General features: G+C 26.8%; 2 protein-coding genes across 2 annotated transcripts in view; one reads left to right on the forward strand and one right to left on the reverse strand.

Moving 5' to 3' along the window:
- Positions 1-501: 501 nt before the first annotated feature.
- Positions 502-13,784, reverse strand: LOC107440717 (leucine-rich repeat-containing protein 58). Its single transcript, XM_016053745.4, has 4 exons — positions 13,047-13,784; positions 8,724-8,940; positions 5,692-5,881; positions 502-2,999 (listed from the first exon to the last, which is right to left on the reverse strand). The coding sequence occupies exons 1-4, from the start codon at positions 13,625-13,627 to the stop codon at positions 2,803-2,805; spliced, it is 1,185 nt and encodes a 394-aa protein (XP_015909231.1). The 5' UTR covers positions 13,628-13,784; the 3' UTR covers positions 502-2,802.
- Positions 13,785-14,004: 220 nt separating this feature from the next.
- The window catches only part of LOC107440627 (Transmembrane protein 214), a 32,042-nt gene continuing 26,167 nt past the window's right edge, over positions 14,005-19,879 (forward strand). The window contains exons 1-3 of the mRNA XM_043054168.2: positions 14,005-14,437; positions 17,175-17,359; positions 18,763-18,913. Of these exons, the coding sequence (XP_042910102.1) occupies positions 14,323-14,437; positions 17,175-17,359; positions 18,763-18,913 (451 nt within the window). The 5' untranslated portion in view covers positions 14,005-14,322. The remainder of the gene's footprint in view (positions 14,438-17,174; positions 17,360-18,762; positions 18,914-19,879) is intronic.

A 19,879-nucleotide genomic window follows, 5' to 3' on the forward strand; every position in this document is an offset into this window, starting at 1 on the left:
GTTTTTTAACCCGGAAGAATGATACGAAAAACCCTGAATTCCGGGATACCCCCGAAGTACAACGCCCCTGCTATATTTCGGCTTTCAGGAGAACTCCTCCAGACACCAGTCTCATGTCCTGGCAGGTACTATAGATACGAGGAAAAGCCACTGTGAATAGGGGTGTGGGGTGAATAGTTTTGTTTTAATCTTAGCGTAGGCCGTCGTGAGTAAACCAATCGACACCTTCTTTCCTCCATTGGAAATGTGCTCTCGTTTGTAACCATCGCAGCAGACAGTCCCAGACTTTTAGTCTGGATGAGTTCCCTTTAAAGACACACAGTAAAATCACTTTTGTATAGGTGAATTGCCATGAAAGAGTTCTTCAACAGGATAATGTTCTATTAACTAATCAAAGTGATAAAAAAGTTTGGTTATCTAACCTAAATACCCAAAATTAAAATTGTCAAGAAATATAGGGAAAATTAATAAAGCGCTCGTAAAATTAGTAAAAAATAGAAATTAGTAAGATATTTTGTTTTATTAGAAATTCCTAATGTAAAAACACATGTCAATCTAATTTTGATTTTACAAGAGATGTAGTCGCATGTTTAACAAAAACATATTGTTACAAGACTCAAAATATTGCACATTCGAGTTAGAAGAATTACAAGTAATTTACACTATCAATACAGAAATAAAAAAAAAGAGAAAAGCATTTTAGACTATTTTAATGTAAAAATACAACGAAAAAAATATATTTGAACTATTTCATAAAAATATATAACTAACAAAATAAACTTCATAATAACAAAATGCTAAATATATAAGAATGATAAACACATTATATATAATGAAAGGTTCAAAAAAATAATTTTAATTGTAAGTAAGAATCAATTCATCGAAATTTTCAGTCTATAACACGATGATGCATGATACAATTTAAAAATTTTTTTCAAGGTAAATAAATGAAAATAATTTCAGATCTTTGTATACTCCTATTAATATCATTAATATTCTATTCAATATTTTATTTAACATTATTTGCTGTATTTTATATTGGGGAAAAATTATTTTTGACTAAAAGTTTTTATCCCTCTCAATATAGTCATTGTTATAGTCTAAGCTTGAAATTATTCCACAACATAAGTAACTATTTTCTCAAAAATGTACTTTAAAAAAAATATATATATATATTTTAGTACGAAAAAAAAAAAAAACATTCTAATCATAGAAAATAAATTCTTTAAAAATAACTGCATAATCTGTAAGATGATTTTAGGGTAAACAGATTATTAAACTAGACTATTAAAACTTAGCCTCCCCTAAAGTGTTTTCATTTCAGTAGCCAGAGTTGAACAAAATGTAACTGATTACAGGTAATAATAGTTAACAATCACAATTTCAATTTTATATACTATTAATATTGAACCACGATTGCAAGTAACAATGTGCAATCAGAATTTTAGCAGCTTAGATGTTAAAATCTAAACTATAAAGATATATCTATATATATTTTTGAAGGGTACTTACACAAACAATCAAATTATATGCAACAATGAACTATATAGAGCATAAAATTAATTTCTATTAAAAAAATTTCAGGAAAAACAAGAATTTTAAATAGAAAAAATAAATACAGGGTGCGTAGCCAGATTTTTCCACAAAAAATAAGCAATTTTTGAGTACTTTTTAAGCACTCAAAAATATTTTTTAGCACTTTCCAAAGAAAAAAATTTTTCATAATTAGGATCTGTGCAGCAAAAAAAAAAAAATTATAATTCTAGCGTTTAAAGTTCTTAATTTATAAACATAAAATCAATAAAATTAAAAAACTGAACATAATCATGATAAAATAACTAGTTTCTGATAAACATTGTAGAGAAAATTGTGAAAATCGCGCATCTTTTGTAATTTAGAACGACAATCAATACTGCAACAAAAAAAAGCCAAAAAATCTTTTTCAAAGATAGAAAATTAAGCACTTTTTCAAACCCCAAATTAAATAAGCACCTTCAAAGGCTTTTAATAAAAGTAAATAAAAAGTAAGCACCATTAAGCACTTTTTAAAAATGCTACACACCCTTAAATAATAATAATAATAAAAAATAAAAAAACAGGATAAAAATTTTATCCTCATTAACCAAAATTTTATTTAATGCTTTAATAGAGATATAGAGACCAGAGCTAAAAGCACAGCAATTATGACTTAAAAGTAATTGGATGCTGTAACAGGGGTGATTGTGAGCCCAAGTCAAAATTCCGGAAAATTTCTTGAGTTAAAAAAAANAAAAAAAAAAAAAACTGTCTTTTAAAAAAAAAAATTTTTTTTCTAATTGAAAAATTTGAAAAAAAAAAAGTAAAAAGTTTTTTTCTTCCTTTTTCTCAATATTTCTTAGTTTACTTAAAATATATTTAAACTTTTACACATACCTATGATGACCTGGAGAAGTAATTAAAATTTACAAATAAGTCTTTCTTAAGTTTATGATCATAACACAACTATTTACTGATAAAAAAATGAATATTAATCATGAATATAAGCTTACAAAGTATCTGGCTCTCCCTTACAAACAAATAAAATAAGCAGTGGTCAAGTTCCACCGTTGAAATCTTGATTTCCGGAAACTTCTGTGATCAATGATTTTTTTAAACATCAGGACCTTCGATCTCTGGAAACTTCCGGATCACTGCAAGCGAAAAATCTGGAAATCCTGATTTTTTCCGGAGCACAATCAGCCCTGCTGTAATAAACTACACTTTGTCAACTCTAACTGTACCTAATAAACAAAATGTCACCAAAAAAATTGAGAGATTTTTATTTTAACCGAGTAGAACTCTTCGTAATCTGCTTTCTGGGATATCGCTGTCATCATCTGAGCTATTAGTGTCGCTCTGACCACTGGAATTGGAAGATGTGCTGCACATAGGAGAGCATAAATATTGTAACAATGGCAGTCTGTACTTGCCACAAAAATCAACAAATTTTATGTGTTCAACTCTAGCATCAAAGTACACACCTAAAAAGAAATAATACTGTAAAACACTTGCAAAGTTATAATTCAATAGTATGCAAATAATGGAGAAAATAGTTAGTAGGATTAACTGTAAGCAGGATTAACTATAAGCGGAATTCAGCAGGATTAACTATAAGCAGAATTCACTATAAGCAGGATTAACTACAAGCGGAATTCCGCAGGATTAACTATAAGCAGAATTCATTATAAGCAGGATTAACTACAAGCGGAATTCGGCAGGATTAACTATAAGTGGAAAAAATTCTTCTTGTAATTCATTTACTATGCAGCAGGGGTGATTGTGGGCCCAACTGAAAAATCCTGAGTAAAATCCGTAATGACGCATCTCAAAAAAATTTCTTTATAAATTTGAATCATTGATATTTTCAAAACATGAAATACTGAATAAATTATATGCCGTATAATTTAAATGTATAAGTTTACATTTGTCTGTAATTTAATTTATTATTCTACTATAAACAAATATTTACAAATGAAAGAGATGCCAAGTATAAATCCTAGTTCTAACATTTTTAAATAAAATATACAAGAATTTTTATACATAAATGTGATCGACGATTTCTTGAGACTTCTAGACCTTGGATTTCCGGGTCACCGGTAGCGAAACATCCGGAAATCTGGATTTTTTTCCGGAGCACAATCATCTCTGATACAGTACACAATTTTGACAATTTTTTTTAAATTAAATGAAGCCAAACAAATTATATAATGCCATAATCCAAGAGGAGAGTTGATTTATAATAAAATTTTGGTTAGCTCTTCAATTTGTACAAAAATTGGAAATGAATGTTAGAATTTGTTATAAGTAGAAACAAGTTAAATGAGCAATTTATATAATGCAATGCTTTTCTTGTAAAAACTATTAAATCATATATGATAACACACACAGTAATCTTCTGGTGTAATTTTTTAGCTCATAAAACATAGTTTTTGCATAATGCTATCAGTGTAGTTGCTATTATTTTCTTAAAAAACTGATAGAACAAAAAAATACAATGTTAGTAAAATTTTAATAATAATTTTTATCTATAAAATAATTATTTTATAGATAAAATAAAATATTAAATTCTGTAGAAGCTACTTGCTTCAAATATATTAATCAAGATGAATTAGGTCACATATTAGTCTAAATTCTTTGGCTTAGGTGCTCACTTATTTGACAGAATTTAAAAAAAAAATTCTTTAGGTTTTTTGAAAGATTCATATGTGAGCATAAAATTATAAATTTTATCAAATCAAGGCCATTAAATCAAAGACTTTTCAATTTATTACTGAAAGTATGGAAAGTTTAAAACACTACTGTTGCGTACTAAGTTTTTTTTTGGTTATTTCATGGCAAAATGTTGGCAAGATTTTACAAATTAAAAGATTAAAGAATTTTCTGGTCCGAACACGTACCTCAATTGGCACGAAAATTAAATGACACAGTTTCGATTCAGTAAGACATTCCTACCACTTTCAATGAGCTTAACACATCGCAGCAAGGGACAAGTATTATTATTTTCATGGTACAAATTAAAATGGACACCACTCAAATTGAAATTTTGATCAAAATCAGATTGCAAGTATTGAATACTTTCCTCATTTGTAAATTAGTTTAGCAGACTATAACAATAATCTTGATAAAAATGTAAATCAATCAGATCTGCAAAAAATTTTTATTTAATATTTTTCAGTTCAAAAAAAAAATAAATAAATAAATAAAAATGGATCTTGAATTTAAAACCTTTTTCAAGACAGCAACATCACCGAATTTCATACAAAAGAAAGAGAACAACTTGTGAATGATACTTTAGTGAAAGATCTTTGTGTGCTACAGCAAAAACAAAATACAGCTTGGATGCCGAAGATAACGTTATATTGAAGATTTCAACAACTATTCCAGACTTTAAAATACTTGGCAATAAAAACTATCACAGCAAATTTTCTTTTCATTAATTTGTTATAATTTAAAATTTGTCATGATTTTTTATTCATAGAAAAAACCTATTTACTACCTTGCCATTAATTAACTTATTAACCAAACGACGGTTCGGCATGTAAAAAGTCGTATTTTAACCTAGTCTTCTCCGCATAGCAAAACAAGTTTTTCCAAGTTATTATATAGGAAATGGTAGATAGGGGAGAAACACACACACATTCTCCCAATTTTTGCTAAACCGCCAGTGGGTTATGATGTTTGACTTGTGATAAAATAAAGATGTAATAACAATTGTGTAAATTTTAATGGGATAAAGCTTCGATAATATAATTCTTTTTTTTTTTTTNTTTTTTTTTTTTTTTTTTTTTTTTTTTTTTTTGAACAATAAAAAAAATTTGAATTTCACTTTACAAAATATTGAATCTTAATATGCATTATAATAGTTTATTTTAAATTTTTGGTTCTTGCTTAAACCCTATAAATTTTCTTTAATTAAAATACTTAGTTCAAATTTATATTACTCATTAAAATAGGTATATATGTAGTTATTTTACACATTTATTCTGCGAGCATTATAGACTATTCTTTTTTATTTGAGTTTATACAGTGTTTTCACTATAGCGCAAGAAAGCGAGAATCATATTTTTTTCTTTTCTCACATTAAAAAATGATTACCGCGAGAAATTTGCTTATTCTATAAATCAATTTCAAAATTCTGAGTTTATTAAAGAATGATTAATTTGAAATACATACCACCACATTTAGGATTAACACACCTACAAGCACTTTTCAAATAAAGAGCCAAACTACGAGGCAACTCTCTGTCTTTGTAAGGAACTTTAAATAATTTTATACTCCTGGCGGCTAGTTCTTGTAAAGAAGGAGGATCATTGGTCATTTCTTGGACAAACCTCACCACAAGTGGATTGTCTCTTAGGCTTAACTGGAAGAAAAAATATCACCAATTAGAACTAAAATAAATAAATAAATTGCAGTCACATGAATTAAATTTATGAAAGATAACAGCTTAGTAGGGAGACTTAGAATATAAAAAGTCTACACTTTAACTAGATTTTTATAGCATATTTCTTTTTAAATATGATACATGAAAGAAATATGCACTTTTCGCAAACAGAAACATTTGATTATTTAATTACTAAGCAATCTTTTCATCCCTTGTGGCAGAATTTCTTCAGGCTTTCTGCAACAAGCCTGGCATTAATATATATTTCTCCTTAAGATTCTTTCAATTATAACAATTACTAATTTAAAGTAACAGAAATGTTGTATTTTCAGAAGAAAGTATAAGAATAAAAATGTACAAAAAATTTTAAATTGCAAAAGTAATATTTTTTCTTAAATTCAAATATTATAGGCAATATGCTCGCATTTTGTAGGTGGAAAAATACAATCTCGAATTTTGTAAATCATTACACAAATTAAAATCCGTAAAAAAATTAAACGATGATAAATTAAAATTCTTAAATAAATTACAAATCAGAAAATCTGAGCAGAACTCTCAAAATAAAGATCAGGAATAACTCAAATAGGATTCTTTAAAAAATAAAAATAAAAACTTTTTTTAGAAAAATTATGCAGAAAGGAAAACCAAAATTTTCCCCTTTCCAAATGAAAAATCTTTCTGCAAAAATATCCCAAAATTCTGCCATGGGGTTTTTATCCTAGCTATTTCAACATAAAATAAAAAAACTTATTTAAAAAAAGAAAAAAATTACTCGTTTTTTTATTTAATAAACCTTTTTTTCACCATGCTCTATTCCATAACTGACCCGAATGACATAACCACTGAAGTATATTTTTTTTATTTTATTTTATACAATCAGTTAATTGCTTTGACTAATTTTAATTAATAATAACCTAATTGAGAGAAATATTTAAATGAGCATAATTTTATATAATGTGATTTCTATTAAACATAAGTTAATCAAGTCAGTCAAGTTAATTCCCAACTTTAGTTTCAATAGTAGTAGTAATTTAATTTTTTTTCTATTTAATCTTTTTTTTTTCATAAATCAATTAAAAATATTATAGGTTTTAAAAGGACAAAAAAAATACAAAAAAACTGTTTGAATCGGCAGATTTTTTGTTCCTTTGACGGCAGGGAAAAAAGAAAAAAAGATTAAAGAGTGGTTACAGAATTTCAAAGCTAGTACAACAACCTTGAATTAGATAAAAGGTATGAACAAATTCACAAAAAACATAAGAAAATATGGTTAAAATAAAAGTAACATTTTTGTAAACATCAAACTTTAGCATTAGGAAAAGCAAACTTTGCTTATTTCCTTTTAAAATTATCTAAGTCTTCAAATAGAATTTTAACTGGATTACAAGTATGCATAAGATTACAACAAATAAAATAAATAAAAGAAAAAATTTAAAATAAAAGAATGATACTTTAAAAAACTATTTTGAGCATAGTTAATTTATTACATAATATATTATTTGCTTAAATCCGAAGTGAAGGTTGTTAAGATTCTGAAATCAAAAACTATTAAAATAAAACAGAAGCTTGAGGTATTTTTTCACTCATTCAACATTTAAATTAAAATTTTTACATAAAAAAAAATTATTTTACCTAAGCTAATACCAGTTTACTTAAACTCTACACACAATTCGAGATTTAAAAAAAAAAAATTCTATTGATGATTTCTTTGTTATTGCAAAAAATGATTCTGCTGAATCTCGATTTACCTATCTTCCTTAATTTAATTTAGCTATTAGTTTTGGAAAATTTCTTGCTTTATCTTAATCAGCCCTTGATTAATAAAAAGACGAAAGTTCGTCAAAATATATGGAGAACTTTTACTCCTTGGTTTACAGAATGAAAAGTACCAACTTTCAGCAAAAGAATGTACAAAAAGGTTAAAATTACGAAACACTTACAAAAAGGTTAAAATTATCAATACATAAAATATTATATATATATATGATTGAATTAAACAGTAAAACTGATCATAGAAACCTTTAACTAAAATGACAAAACAAATAAATTTACTTAAATTAATAAAGATTTCCTACCAAGTCATACAGAAAAATCATAATTGCCAATTGCAGATTTTAATCTGTGTAATATTTTAAAGTTTTATTTCACGATTTTAATAGCATGAGTCAACATTTTCAGACATGTAACGGAAAAATAATACTTAAAAAAATTTGAAAAAGTAGAAATCACAACTCTAGAATAATATTATATTGGGATTGAATCAGGTTCCAATCAGGGTCGGCATTTTGGATGTCCTAAACTGGGTTTGGACAGAACATGCAGGTTTTACTGTCTTAAACTGACTAAAACTGTCTTAAAGTGTCTAAAACTTTGAACATTAGTAAAAAGATTATATGTGTAAACAATGTACACATAATAATTACATATATTAATAAATATTTGTTACTTTTTATACTATTTACTTTAAATTATTAAAAGAAAAATAATATAATAGGAAAAGATTAATAACATTTGAAGCTGCACAACTTATTGGATAACAAAACTGAAAACCTTATCCATAAAATACTGCTAAATTATGCTTTTGTATAAGGATAAATTATGCGAAATTAAAAATTATAAAACATTTATTTTAATAAAGCAAAAACTTGTCTTCATTTTGTTTCTTGTTCAAAAATTAACCATTATTTTTTTAAACATTTTTTGGTTTAAACCGTGGATTAACCTATTCAGACCATGCCAACTCTGAGTTCCATTAATAATTAGAGTTTTTCAATACTTTATAAGCAAATCCAAATAAATAATAATTAGCATTAATTATTACTTCAACCAGTCCTTTTAGTGTAACAATTTCAGGAGGTAATGTGGTAAGTTGGTTTTTATGCAAGGAAAGAGATCGTAACCGTCTCAAACATGATATAGTTGATGGAAGGCTCTGCAGTTGATTTTCACATAAAACAAGAGATCTTAAATGATGAAGACGACCCATTTCTGCTGGAATATCTTTAAGACTATTTCCTCCTAGATACAGAATTTCCAACCTAAACATAATCAAAACAATTAAAAAGACTGAATAAAAAGTTTAATGATTGTGTACAAAAAAATTAAATGAAAGTTAAGTTAAATGAATGTATTAAAATTTGTTTGCTCAATACAATCTTTAAACTGATTAAAAAAGCAACTAAACTCTGCATGGATTTACGATGATGTTGGCACAAACGGAGCGTTGTAATAATATTACAAACTGAGAATATGCGTAACCAAGGCATGAGAATATTAGCAATAAAAGATAGAGATTTTAAAAAACCAGTCATAGCAATGATAGCTAAAAAATGATCAAAATACAATATATATATGCATGGTGGAATTAGTGCAAGTTTCGAGCATCAAGTAAAATATTAATCCATTAAGGCTCACTGTCCTCAATTGAGGACAGTCAATAAAACATTATGTAAAATTTTTATTTTAAAAACTATTTTTCTCTTCTGGGAAGATAGTTGGCAGCACTATGAACACATCCGCAATATTTTTATTAAATATGCTGCAATATTTGGTTTGTTATTTGAATCACCATCTTGTGATTTTTCTAGCCTCACACAAGCCTCTTCTTTTAATTCAGTCATATCAAGTAAAATAAAGGCAGATTATTTTATTTATTACAGTTTTTCTCTTAAGAGTATATTTCAACATATAAATCTAAATTAATTTTTTACTGCTTCTTTTCTATTTATATAACATTACATTTAACTGTCCTCAATTGAGGACACTGGAAATTTCAGACAAATTTTGAAGAATTTTCCAGAATTTGTTTTTATTCATTTAACTATGCATACGTGTTTGTATTTTGATAGAGTAAGTGAAACATAGAATTAGCAGACATTTTTAAATATTATTTCCTTTATTTTAGTAAATTATTTCACCTAGCAAGTGTTTTTCAAATCTTCGTATTTTTCTTTAACAATTCAATGCAATACTATATCCCGTAAATTTCTTACAATCAGATGGGATTCCTTACAATAGCTCAGGAATATTTGTTCTCGAACAAATTTAGGCAGTTATCATTTCAATTCCTCCTGAGGTTGATGAACAGGATTCGGATGGAATGACAATAAATCAATTACATTTGCAACAAATTTCGGATAAACAAATTCTGTGGGGGCAAACAATGTGGTGGTGTAAGGTGCAAAAGGAAAGAGTACCTGTGCCGCAATAAGAAATCATACGCGAGTACANATCCCGTAAATTTCTTACAATCAGATGGGATTCCTTACAATAGCTCAGGAATATTTGTTCTCAAACAAATTTAGGCAGTTATCATTTCAATTCTTCCCGAGGTTGATGAACAGGATTCGGATGGAATGACAATAAATCAATTACAATTGCACACACTAAATCAATAAGGGGCAAAAATGGAATTGGCGTTTATTTACAAGAATGATAGACATGCAGGTAGTGAATGCTTACATTTTGTATAAAATTCTTAAAAAAAAAAAAAAAAGAGAGTAAGGAGCATATTTCAATAAAGTATGTTCGAAGTGAGATTGTCGTAGCATATTTGAAAAAAAAAGGTCAGTTAGATCGAGTAGACGGCAAATGAAAAAATCAACCTCTGCTGCTGCAGTGAATACGATCCTATTGGACATACAACAGCAAAAAGGGAGAGGCAAAGACATCAGATGGAAAATTGTACTTCAAATGCACGAATAAGAAATGCAAAGTAACTTAATTCATACTTTGTTTTCCTAAGTTTCAAAGTAAATTGAGCAATTATTTAGTATATATTTCAGTGCATATTTTAAATGCTTTCATATACCAAATATTTTATGTATTTTTAATTATTTTATGTACTTAAGTATTTATATACGCTTTAATAAATATACTAAATATCTATCTATATTTATGTACCTATAATAAAATTACATGGTATTATCTATTTACTTGCATCAGTTATCTTCATATTGATCCTTTTTAGTAATTCAAAAATTAAGAAAAATAATGCTAATAATAATGCTTGCAAACATTATCAAAGCGTAAAGTTATATTTAGTTTTAAGGAGTGATGCAATTTATACCTATTTTATACCAAAAAATAAATAGATAATTAAAATAAGAACTAACTATAATATTTGCATACTTATCCAAGAGAAATCATTTTATCACTGGAATGCCCAGTGGAAAGTTAATACAGAATATGCTTAAATACGTAAATACAGAATATGCAAAAAAAATAAAATTAAAAAAAAATAGAGTGACAAATATATTACATTGATTTACTAATTCTTTAACTACAAATTTGCATATTTTGAAAGTAATGTCATGAAGAACAAAAATCTTTCAAAAAATTTCACAGAAAAGAAAACAAAATATTTTGGCTTCCAAATAAAAATTCTTTCTGCTAAAAGAGCCAATGTTGCTGTGATTCTGCCACAGAGTCTTTAAGGCACCAAAGTTGTTAGTGTTTAATTTCTGAAAAGTATAAGTACATTCTACAAAAAAAAAAATTTAAATATTCTTAAAATTTATTTCACGCTTTCTCTTTTCCGCTGAGGTACTTTTAAAATTTCTTCAAAGTAATTACAAAAATTATGAAAAATAAACAGAAACAAACATTAATATGAAAATTAAAATCGAAGGTATGCAAGGAAGACTAAAAGAGCCATACTGATAACTATGAGATAAAAATCAATAAAATCCAGAGTTCATGATAAAAATGAAAGAATTCAACAAATCTTTAATTTTAAAATGACAAAATAATTTGTATTACTTTACACAAACACTTATTTTAATACCAATCAGACAAATAATTTCAGATGGAATAACTTACCTCATAGATTTATTTTTTAAAAAAAGGAAAACACTAAATTTAATTTTAATGTAGCTTTCTTTTTTAAACATCAGAGTATTTCTTTTTACTATTGCATAAAGTNCATACTGATAACTATGAGATAAAAATCAATAAAATCCAGAGTTCATGATAAAAATGAAAGAATTCAACAAATCTTTAATTTTAAAATGACAAAATAATTTGTATTACTTTACACAAACACTTATTTTAATACCAATCAGACAAATAATTTCAGATGGAATAACTTACCTCATAGATTTATTTTAAAAAAAAAGGAAAACACTAAATTTAATTTTAATGCAGCTTTCCTTTTTAAACATCAGAGTAATTTCTTTTTACTATTGCATAAAGTTTGAAGATTCAAAAAATACAAAATAAAGTGTGGTTTTGAAGATTTTGCTTTAAAATTAAGAATAGGTAAAAATTTTAAATCCTAGATTTTGTAACATTCTTTTTCTTTATATATATATATATATATAAGGCATTAAACTTTTACAAAAAGGTTAAAATTATCNGATTAATATATATATATATATAAGGCATTAAACTTTCATTTTCTTCTTTATAGCATTCTGAAAAGTCTAAAAATATAAGATATTTAAAATGCCTTCCACAAGTGCTTAAAATTAAAACAATTCATTAATGAAATCTTGCCAATTCAAACCTATTAATGCAGCAATATACTAAGAGTATATTAACATTAACAATATAAAATGTACACTAACTCAAAATTTCTTAGCCTTGTATATTTTATATTCAACAATATTTTTTAAAAAAAACTTTTATTAATCAATGATAAGAAAAAGAAAATTCTTTATCAAAAAGAAAGTAAATTTAAATTATTTAACCCTGTTGAAAAAGACATTAAGCATTTGAATATGATTCATCAAATTTTAAATTAACATATTTTATTTTATGCATCAAATTCATGTATTGGTAAAAATATAAATAATATATCTTATTTACAAATTAAGAGAAGTACTACAAAAAGAAAATAAAAAATAGTGCAATCAAAATAAGATTATTCATCATGCATTAATTAACAATAAATAATTTTGATAATTTAGAATATTGTAAATAAAGTAAAAAAAGGTATTTTAAGTTTACATTTTTTCAACTTCATTCCTTATATAAAAAAAGAAAAAAATAATTGATAAATAAAAAAAGCCTCAGTTTTTAACCAATACAATGCGTTTAAATTAAATGTCCAATATAATTACAAATCACTGAATTTATCTTAGAGAAGAAACTAAAAATATGAACGTACTTTACATAGGAATGAAGAAATAAAGAGCAACATTACTTTTCAAGCTTCCAGATATCTCTAGGCAAATCTTCTAACTGATTACTACCCATGTATAATGATTTCAAGCTTTGAATGTCTATAATTTCTGGAGGTATCGTTTTAAATTGGTTTCCACTCAAATTCAATTCTTCTAGATGAGGTAGAGAACCTAGTTTCTTTGGTAAGGAATAATCACCAAGAAAATTGTTCCGAGCGATTAATATATTCAGGTGTTTTAATTCGAATATAGCTTCATTTATTTCCGATAGATAATTATTACTCAAGTCAATGTGTCGTAAATTTTTAAATTTGTAGATATTTTCGGGAATAAAATCCAGTCTATTGTGTTGAATGTACATAAAATGTACTTCTCTCTTTTCATCTTTATCTCTTTCTTCAGGTTTTTTGAATATTTCGAAATTTTGATGAAGAGTTATTCCATCCAAATTCAAGTATGAAAGATCTAATGAGAATTCATTAGCATGATTATGATAGTAAGACCAATTAGTTACATCTTCATTATTACGTAAGGAGAGAGGTGAAAGTTCCTCAGGTTTGCTTTCATCACGAACTTGTTCTTTCTTGTATCCTTCAGCCATTTTATATTATATGAGGATTATAAGTAGATTTAAGAGAATAAAATTTAAAACATAATGTGGATCTCACTAGTTGAGATACATTTTTGAAGTGATTAAAAATTTTAAGGACAATTAAATTGCCTTTTATTTATCAAATGATTTTCAAGAAGGGACCAGTTACAGTTAATTTTCTCAATTTTTAACTATCATTGGAATTGAATGGTGTGGCTTTGACGTAGCTGCGCTGCACATTTCTAATCACTCTTAAGTTTTTCAACAAATTAATGTCATCCTTTTCAATTCTAAATGTAGTGAATTATTTTGAAAATTTTCTTTTTTTTAAACTTGATTTTATTAAATATTAATAGTTTTTTTTATTACGTCTGGCAACCTTTCATGGGTGTTGTTTTAATATTTTTTTTTAGACGTGTACGAAATATCACCTTGTGTTGTATAGTTTACACGAGTTTTATCAGTTCTATTTCGTAAAGTAAAAATTTTCACCAGTCAGTATCAGCAATACTTCACCAGTCCTTTAACATTTCTATCGAATTATTCAATTGAGTAAGTTTAAACAGAATGATCTACCGAATGAAACCTAAAGTTCATCTGTTTGGTTGTCGTGTCCGTAGAATGACAGAAGAGGAAAGTGCTAATTATAATTGAATTATAATTTGTATTTGATTGAACTAATTTGATTATTTTGTTTGAGTACTATGGCTGGAGGACAATGGGAAGTAGTTGGTGGAAAAGCTAAGAAACCTAAAAATACTAAGAAAGAAGTTAAAAAAGAAGAAAAATCAAATGGAGTTTCCACTTTTGTTACAGCAGGTAAATCGGTCACAAGTCAACAAGTTTCCTTTAAAATACTCTTTAGTATATTGATTGCTATCTACAAATGTGTACAATATAAGAAATATAGCAACCGTTTCTTTGGAATTTGTAATAAATATTCTTTATTAATTATTAGATACAATAAATCTATAATGGAATCTTGGATATGGTGCATATTCGTTTTAATAATAAGGCAACATATTTAAATGCGGTCATTTTTGCATTTTGGAAGTGTTTGTAATATTATTATGGTTTTAGGAGCCCTGATTTAATAAGATCTCAGGTTCAAGGAAGAAATTTTTGGGTATATTTCCTTATCAGTACCTGTTCACAATAACTATATTCACTAAAGTCACAAACGGATTTTAATCTAGTAAAAATTAATGCATTAAATCATGAAGTTGACTGCATGTTATATCCTGAGTTTCTTGCAGCCCTCCAACAACTTGACTGCCAACTTTTTTAGGAATAAGTTTATTATCAAAATGCCTATAAAATTACTTTCATTTGAATATTGCTCAATTTTAAAGAGAAATTTTGCATTATCTTCTGGAAAAATACTTAAATAAAGTGTTATAAAAATATTTATCTTCGTCCAAGAAGATTAAATTCCTTTTGAAAGCATTTAACAGCATCGTTTATTTTATGAACTGTGTGTATTATTTGAAGATTTGCCATGTATGCATTTAATCACAGGGCAACCAATGAAATAAAAATTGTTTGTTATTGTATAATGACTCAGAATATATACGACCAGAAGACACAAGCTTGTTTCTCTGTTGCTTATGTGCCTGCTTGTATTTTTTGTTACGATCAATTGTAAATCATATGTTTAATTAGCTATTCAATGGACAACCTTGATAACAAGTAAAATAATTAAATTCTTTGGAAAGGATAAAACATGAACATAGTGTAAGGCTTCGCAATGAAATTGTTACTTTCACCATCAGGAGCGATAGAGATAATATATTTAGCGCCATTACTTTGAGAAATATCCAAAAAATGGCTCATAAATCTAGCATGGAGCGTAGCATTTTTAAAAAGTGCTTATTGGTGCTTATTTTAAATTTCCGTTTTTTTAAAAAGCCCTTAAAGGTGCTTTTTTTTTCATTGTGTGTTGATAAAAAGTGCTTAATTGCCCATATTTGGAAATACTTTTTTTCTTTACTGTGTCGATTTTTGCCACGTATTATGCAAAAGTGTGATTTTCACATTGTTCTATTCAAAATTTTTACAATTCATTCAAACACAATCTATTTTGATGTACTGTCAGTATGTAGCCTATAAAAGCGACAATCATTTTACATGTTTAATGAAGTACCTCCGAATCCGCATGTGCGTATACTTAGCTGCGTTTGGTGAGATTCTTGCACTCTCTGCTGCTTTTTGAAAGATATGCTCGATTTCAGGCTATATTTTCCATAGTCTGATATAAAACCGAAAAACTTCTTCATCTTTTTATATATCAAATATAATTAAAAAAAAAAAATTTTTTTTTTCTTCAGAAATTTGTTATTTTTTTATGATTATGTACATTTTTCGGAAATTCTTTTGCATTTTGTTAATGTATATAGCACTTAAAATTATTTTTTGAGTGCTTAAAAAGTACTTAAAGGGAGCTTATTTTTTGTTAAAAGATTTGGATACGCCCCCTGTATAAAGGTAGCACATTTTATTCCCCAAAGTTACTAAAGCACAATAAAATGAACCCATTTTTAAATGTTTTCTAGTAAAGTTTTGTTCATATAGTTTTTAATTTTGATAATTTTAGCAAATTATGATTTGAATAACTTTTTAATTCACCCAGAGAATTGTGGTTGTTCTTTCTTTTTCATTGCATGCAAATTCAACTGTATTAAAAAACTGTATTATTTATCTAATTTGAGGTTACAAAAATGTATAAGATTTTTTTTAATAAATTTATATTGTTCATTGTTTAGTACTAAAATACATTTTTAATTGCAAAAATAATAATTACATTTAAGAAAATAAAACTTCGTGAATAGCATTAATAGAAAATTTACTTAAGCAGTTTTTGATGTTTAAAATGAGTATGCTATTATGTGTTGATTGCTTACTATATAAGTATGTAGTATTGAACTAATCTTTAATCGTTTATAAATTTGTTTTAATTTAGTTAAGTTGTGTAAACTGTCAAATTAAATTAATAGATTTTTTTAAAAATAGATAACATCTGATTTATTGAAAAAGTAGCTTTAATAAAAATAAAATTAATAATTTTATCAAAGCTACTCTTGATGTAAGATATCCTCAGTCGTAGATGGATCATGAGTTAGAGTCCCTTTGTTGTCTGGCTAACCGTGGGAGGTTTTGCTCTTCATGTAACACTACGGGTTAGTTCCATCAAAAAGTCCTCCATGAAGGCAAAATTTCTCTCAATACTTGATCCAGGAGTTCCCTTGTCTTCTGGATTGGGTTCAATTCAAAGTTATAAGGCTATAGAGTTGAACATTAGTAGTCGTAAATCCAAATACTGGGTCGGCTGTTCAACGACAGTTATAAGATATAAAAATAAAATTGATTAGTATTTCTCAGATTGTCTAATTATTAACCTTTCTTAGATTAGCCAATTAACTCTCGTTTCTTACTTTAGAAAAAGTCATTAATTTTTTATTCCAATCTCATGTGTTTACATTAGAATTAGTTTAAATTCAGTTTTGAAACTAAACTATCTATTCTTAAAATGTATTTTTAATGTTCTTAAAAAATATAGGTCCAATATCAGAAAGTAAGACTGTTTTCAATGCCTTTTTGGAGAAAGAAAAGAAGGAACAACCTCCAAAACAACAAAAAAGTAATGAACCAGCTAAAAGTAAAGAAAAAAGTGGACCTCATAAGAAAAAGGTGGATAAAAAAGCTCCTGCAGCCAAGACTTCTTTAGAAGATTTGTGTTCTAGTGTAAGGGAAATACTATTTAAAAATCTTAAATTTGTTGTTGTATTTTTAAATTTAAAATTATCTATAGATTTTTTAAAAGTAAACTAGCAAACCTATACATAGTTTAAATATGAATTACCTGCAGATTCATTGATCCAGATTAAGAATTCATAAAATTTTTCTAGCACCTTTGAAATTAGACTTATTTCCTTTTAAATTAGAAATTTAATTCAGATTACTAAATTTTATCTTACAGTTGTTAACATTAATAATAATGCATAAATTATATTTGTCTTTAAGTTTGTTAACGATTAGCAAGAAGATTATTATTAGTAGGTAATCTTTATTAACATATCTGCCAAGTCTCCTGTCTTTTACGAAGACTCCTGTATTTTACAGCTATCTCCTGTTTACCCGTATATGTTAACGAAATTTTTAAAAAAAATTAATTTATTTTTTTAAGGTAAAATATCTATTGATGGCAAAAATACTTCTCTTCCTCAACAGATCGTGCCATTGCCAGTACTGCAGTATGTTTGAATCCCAGCACTTACAATAACTTTTGATATAATGATCAGATTTTCGCATACTATTATTTGATCATAAATGGTTTGAAGCGTTTATAGATACTATAGTGCAGGCAATATTTTAAATTACAAAATGAGAAGAAAAAAACATACTTTTTTACGACTGATTCTGGACCCTTGAAATAAGTAGGAGTAATGTAAAAGCAATCTAGAAAATGTGATCTCAATAGTTTAACCCACAAAAGTTTTACCACTTAATGTTTGTTTTACTTTTTCTTCTGTCATATCTTCAGTACTAATGAAGAAAATCAAAAAATTTTTGCACATTCTTATAAAGTTTTAATTATGAGCACACAAATCTGAGTTTTTAAGTGTAAACATTTTTACATTATTTTACTATATACTTAGCAGTAACTTCCAAAAGGAAATCGCCAGTGGCATCTCACGAATCAGACTCGCTTCGAGATTCAGTTGCTGTAAAAATATTGGATTTTAAAAATTATGTGGAAATCAATAGCAATAACTGCCGGAAAAGTTAAATATTTAAATGTGTGATTCAAATGACAAAAATTTAAAAGTAATCTATCAATTAGCTCTTGAAAATTAAAAAAAAAAGTGACTTCTTTGTTTTTTGCATCTGATTTTGTTGTTTAAAATATTATTTGCGTAATTCACTTGCGTTCTAAAAGTGGGTAAGATTGATTCTTAATAAATTAAAATCTGTTCATTTTATTAAAAGTTATTCAGGGTGTTTGCTGTTTTGCCCACTGTTATCGTTGTTTTTTCTATTGAAGTTTAAACGGCTATTTATCGTATTAAGCACTTTTAGAATTGATATAAACCTTCGTTTCAAGTGCTCAGAAATATTGAATAAAGTATATTTTTTTCTTTTCATAGATTTCTGAAGATGATGTTAAGAATCATTTAGCTACTCTAGAGGTTTTGCTTCCGAATTCTCCTTTACTTTGGCTCAAGGATTTAGCTACATTTTTCAATGTCAAACTAGATATTGCCATTGACGCTGCTGCTTGGACTTCAAAACCTGCTGGTAGTATTTTACATTAATAACTATGTTTTTCCAAGATTCTTCCTCAGCTGTGACTCCCCTTTTTTGTGATTTTCTCTCTTTTATTTAAGTTTTATCATTTCATTCCAGTTGTTGAAAAACACCCTCACTGTTGAAAATTTTTTACATACTATCTTTAAAATGTATAAAATTAATCAAATAAAATCTTTAACCCACGAGTTGGTAAATATTGTGTTATGGTACAAGCAATTTACAGTTTTCGAAGTTGGTTATTAATTGGATCATTCACTAATAAATTTTTTTTGAAGCCATAAGTTTTTCTATTAAATTGAGTTTTCTGTAATCAGTTTTGGCTGCTTGAATCTCTCTCTTTTTTTTAATAATACAGTTGAATCTGTTGATCTCGAATCTCTTTATCTCGGAAACCTTGAAGTCTCAAAATTTCTAAAATTCCCTACATTTACTGTCTAAAATCATTGTTTTCCCTGTTTATGTCGATTTTTTTTTTCAAAGCCCCCGTTTCTCGAATTTTCAATAATAGAGCACAAACGGCAAAACTTTCTTTATCAGTAGAACTTGCAGACAAAGATGAATTTTGTGAACCCACAGGAAGCAGGAATGAACAGGTTGGTGATATTTCTTGGAATTTTGATCACTATCCCTGCACTTCTTTAACTAGAAAGGAATACAAAAAACTGTAGAACTCCTACAAACTATTCTTGAATCCCAGGAAAATGTTGGCTATGAGGGGTTTGCTACCCTTTCTAATCTTAAAAGAATAATCGAAGCAAAGATATCTTTAAAAAATTATTTTAAGCGTTAAATGCCCGTTAAAATTTTTTTATATTAATAAATGTATGTAGTGTAATGAATTAACAGAAATGCCACTATTTTTCTTCTAAAAGCAGTAAAAGCTCTTTTAATAGAATTTCTTAATTAAATATAATTTTTTTTAAAGTATCTGTATAACTCGAAACCTCTATCTCA

This window comes from Parasteatoda tepidariorum, chromosome 5, assembly GCF_043381705.1.
Source record: "Parasteatoda tepidariorum isolate YZ-2023 chromosome 5, CAS_Ptep_4.0, whole genome shotgun sequence".
Taxonomy (NCBI): Eukaryota; Metazoa; Arthropoda; class Arachnida; order Araneae; family Theridiidae; genus Parasteatoda; species Parasteatoda tepidariorum.

Bases quoted from the DNA above. Each gene is read 5' to 3' on its own strand.
- LOC107440717 (XM_016053745.4), bottom strand. From the start codon at position 13,627: ATGGCTGAAGGATACAAGAAAGAACAAGTTCGTGATGAAAGCAAACCT. The intron at 5,882-8,723 runs GTAATAATTAAT...TTTTTCTTCCAG, and splicing joins CACTAAAAGGACTGGTTGAA to TTAAGCCTAAGAGACAATCC. The intron at 3,000-5,691 runs GTATGTATTTCA...ATTTCTTTTTAG, and splicing joins TGTTAATCCTAAATGTGGTG to GTGTGTACTTTGATGCTAGA.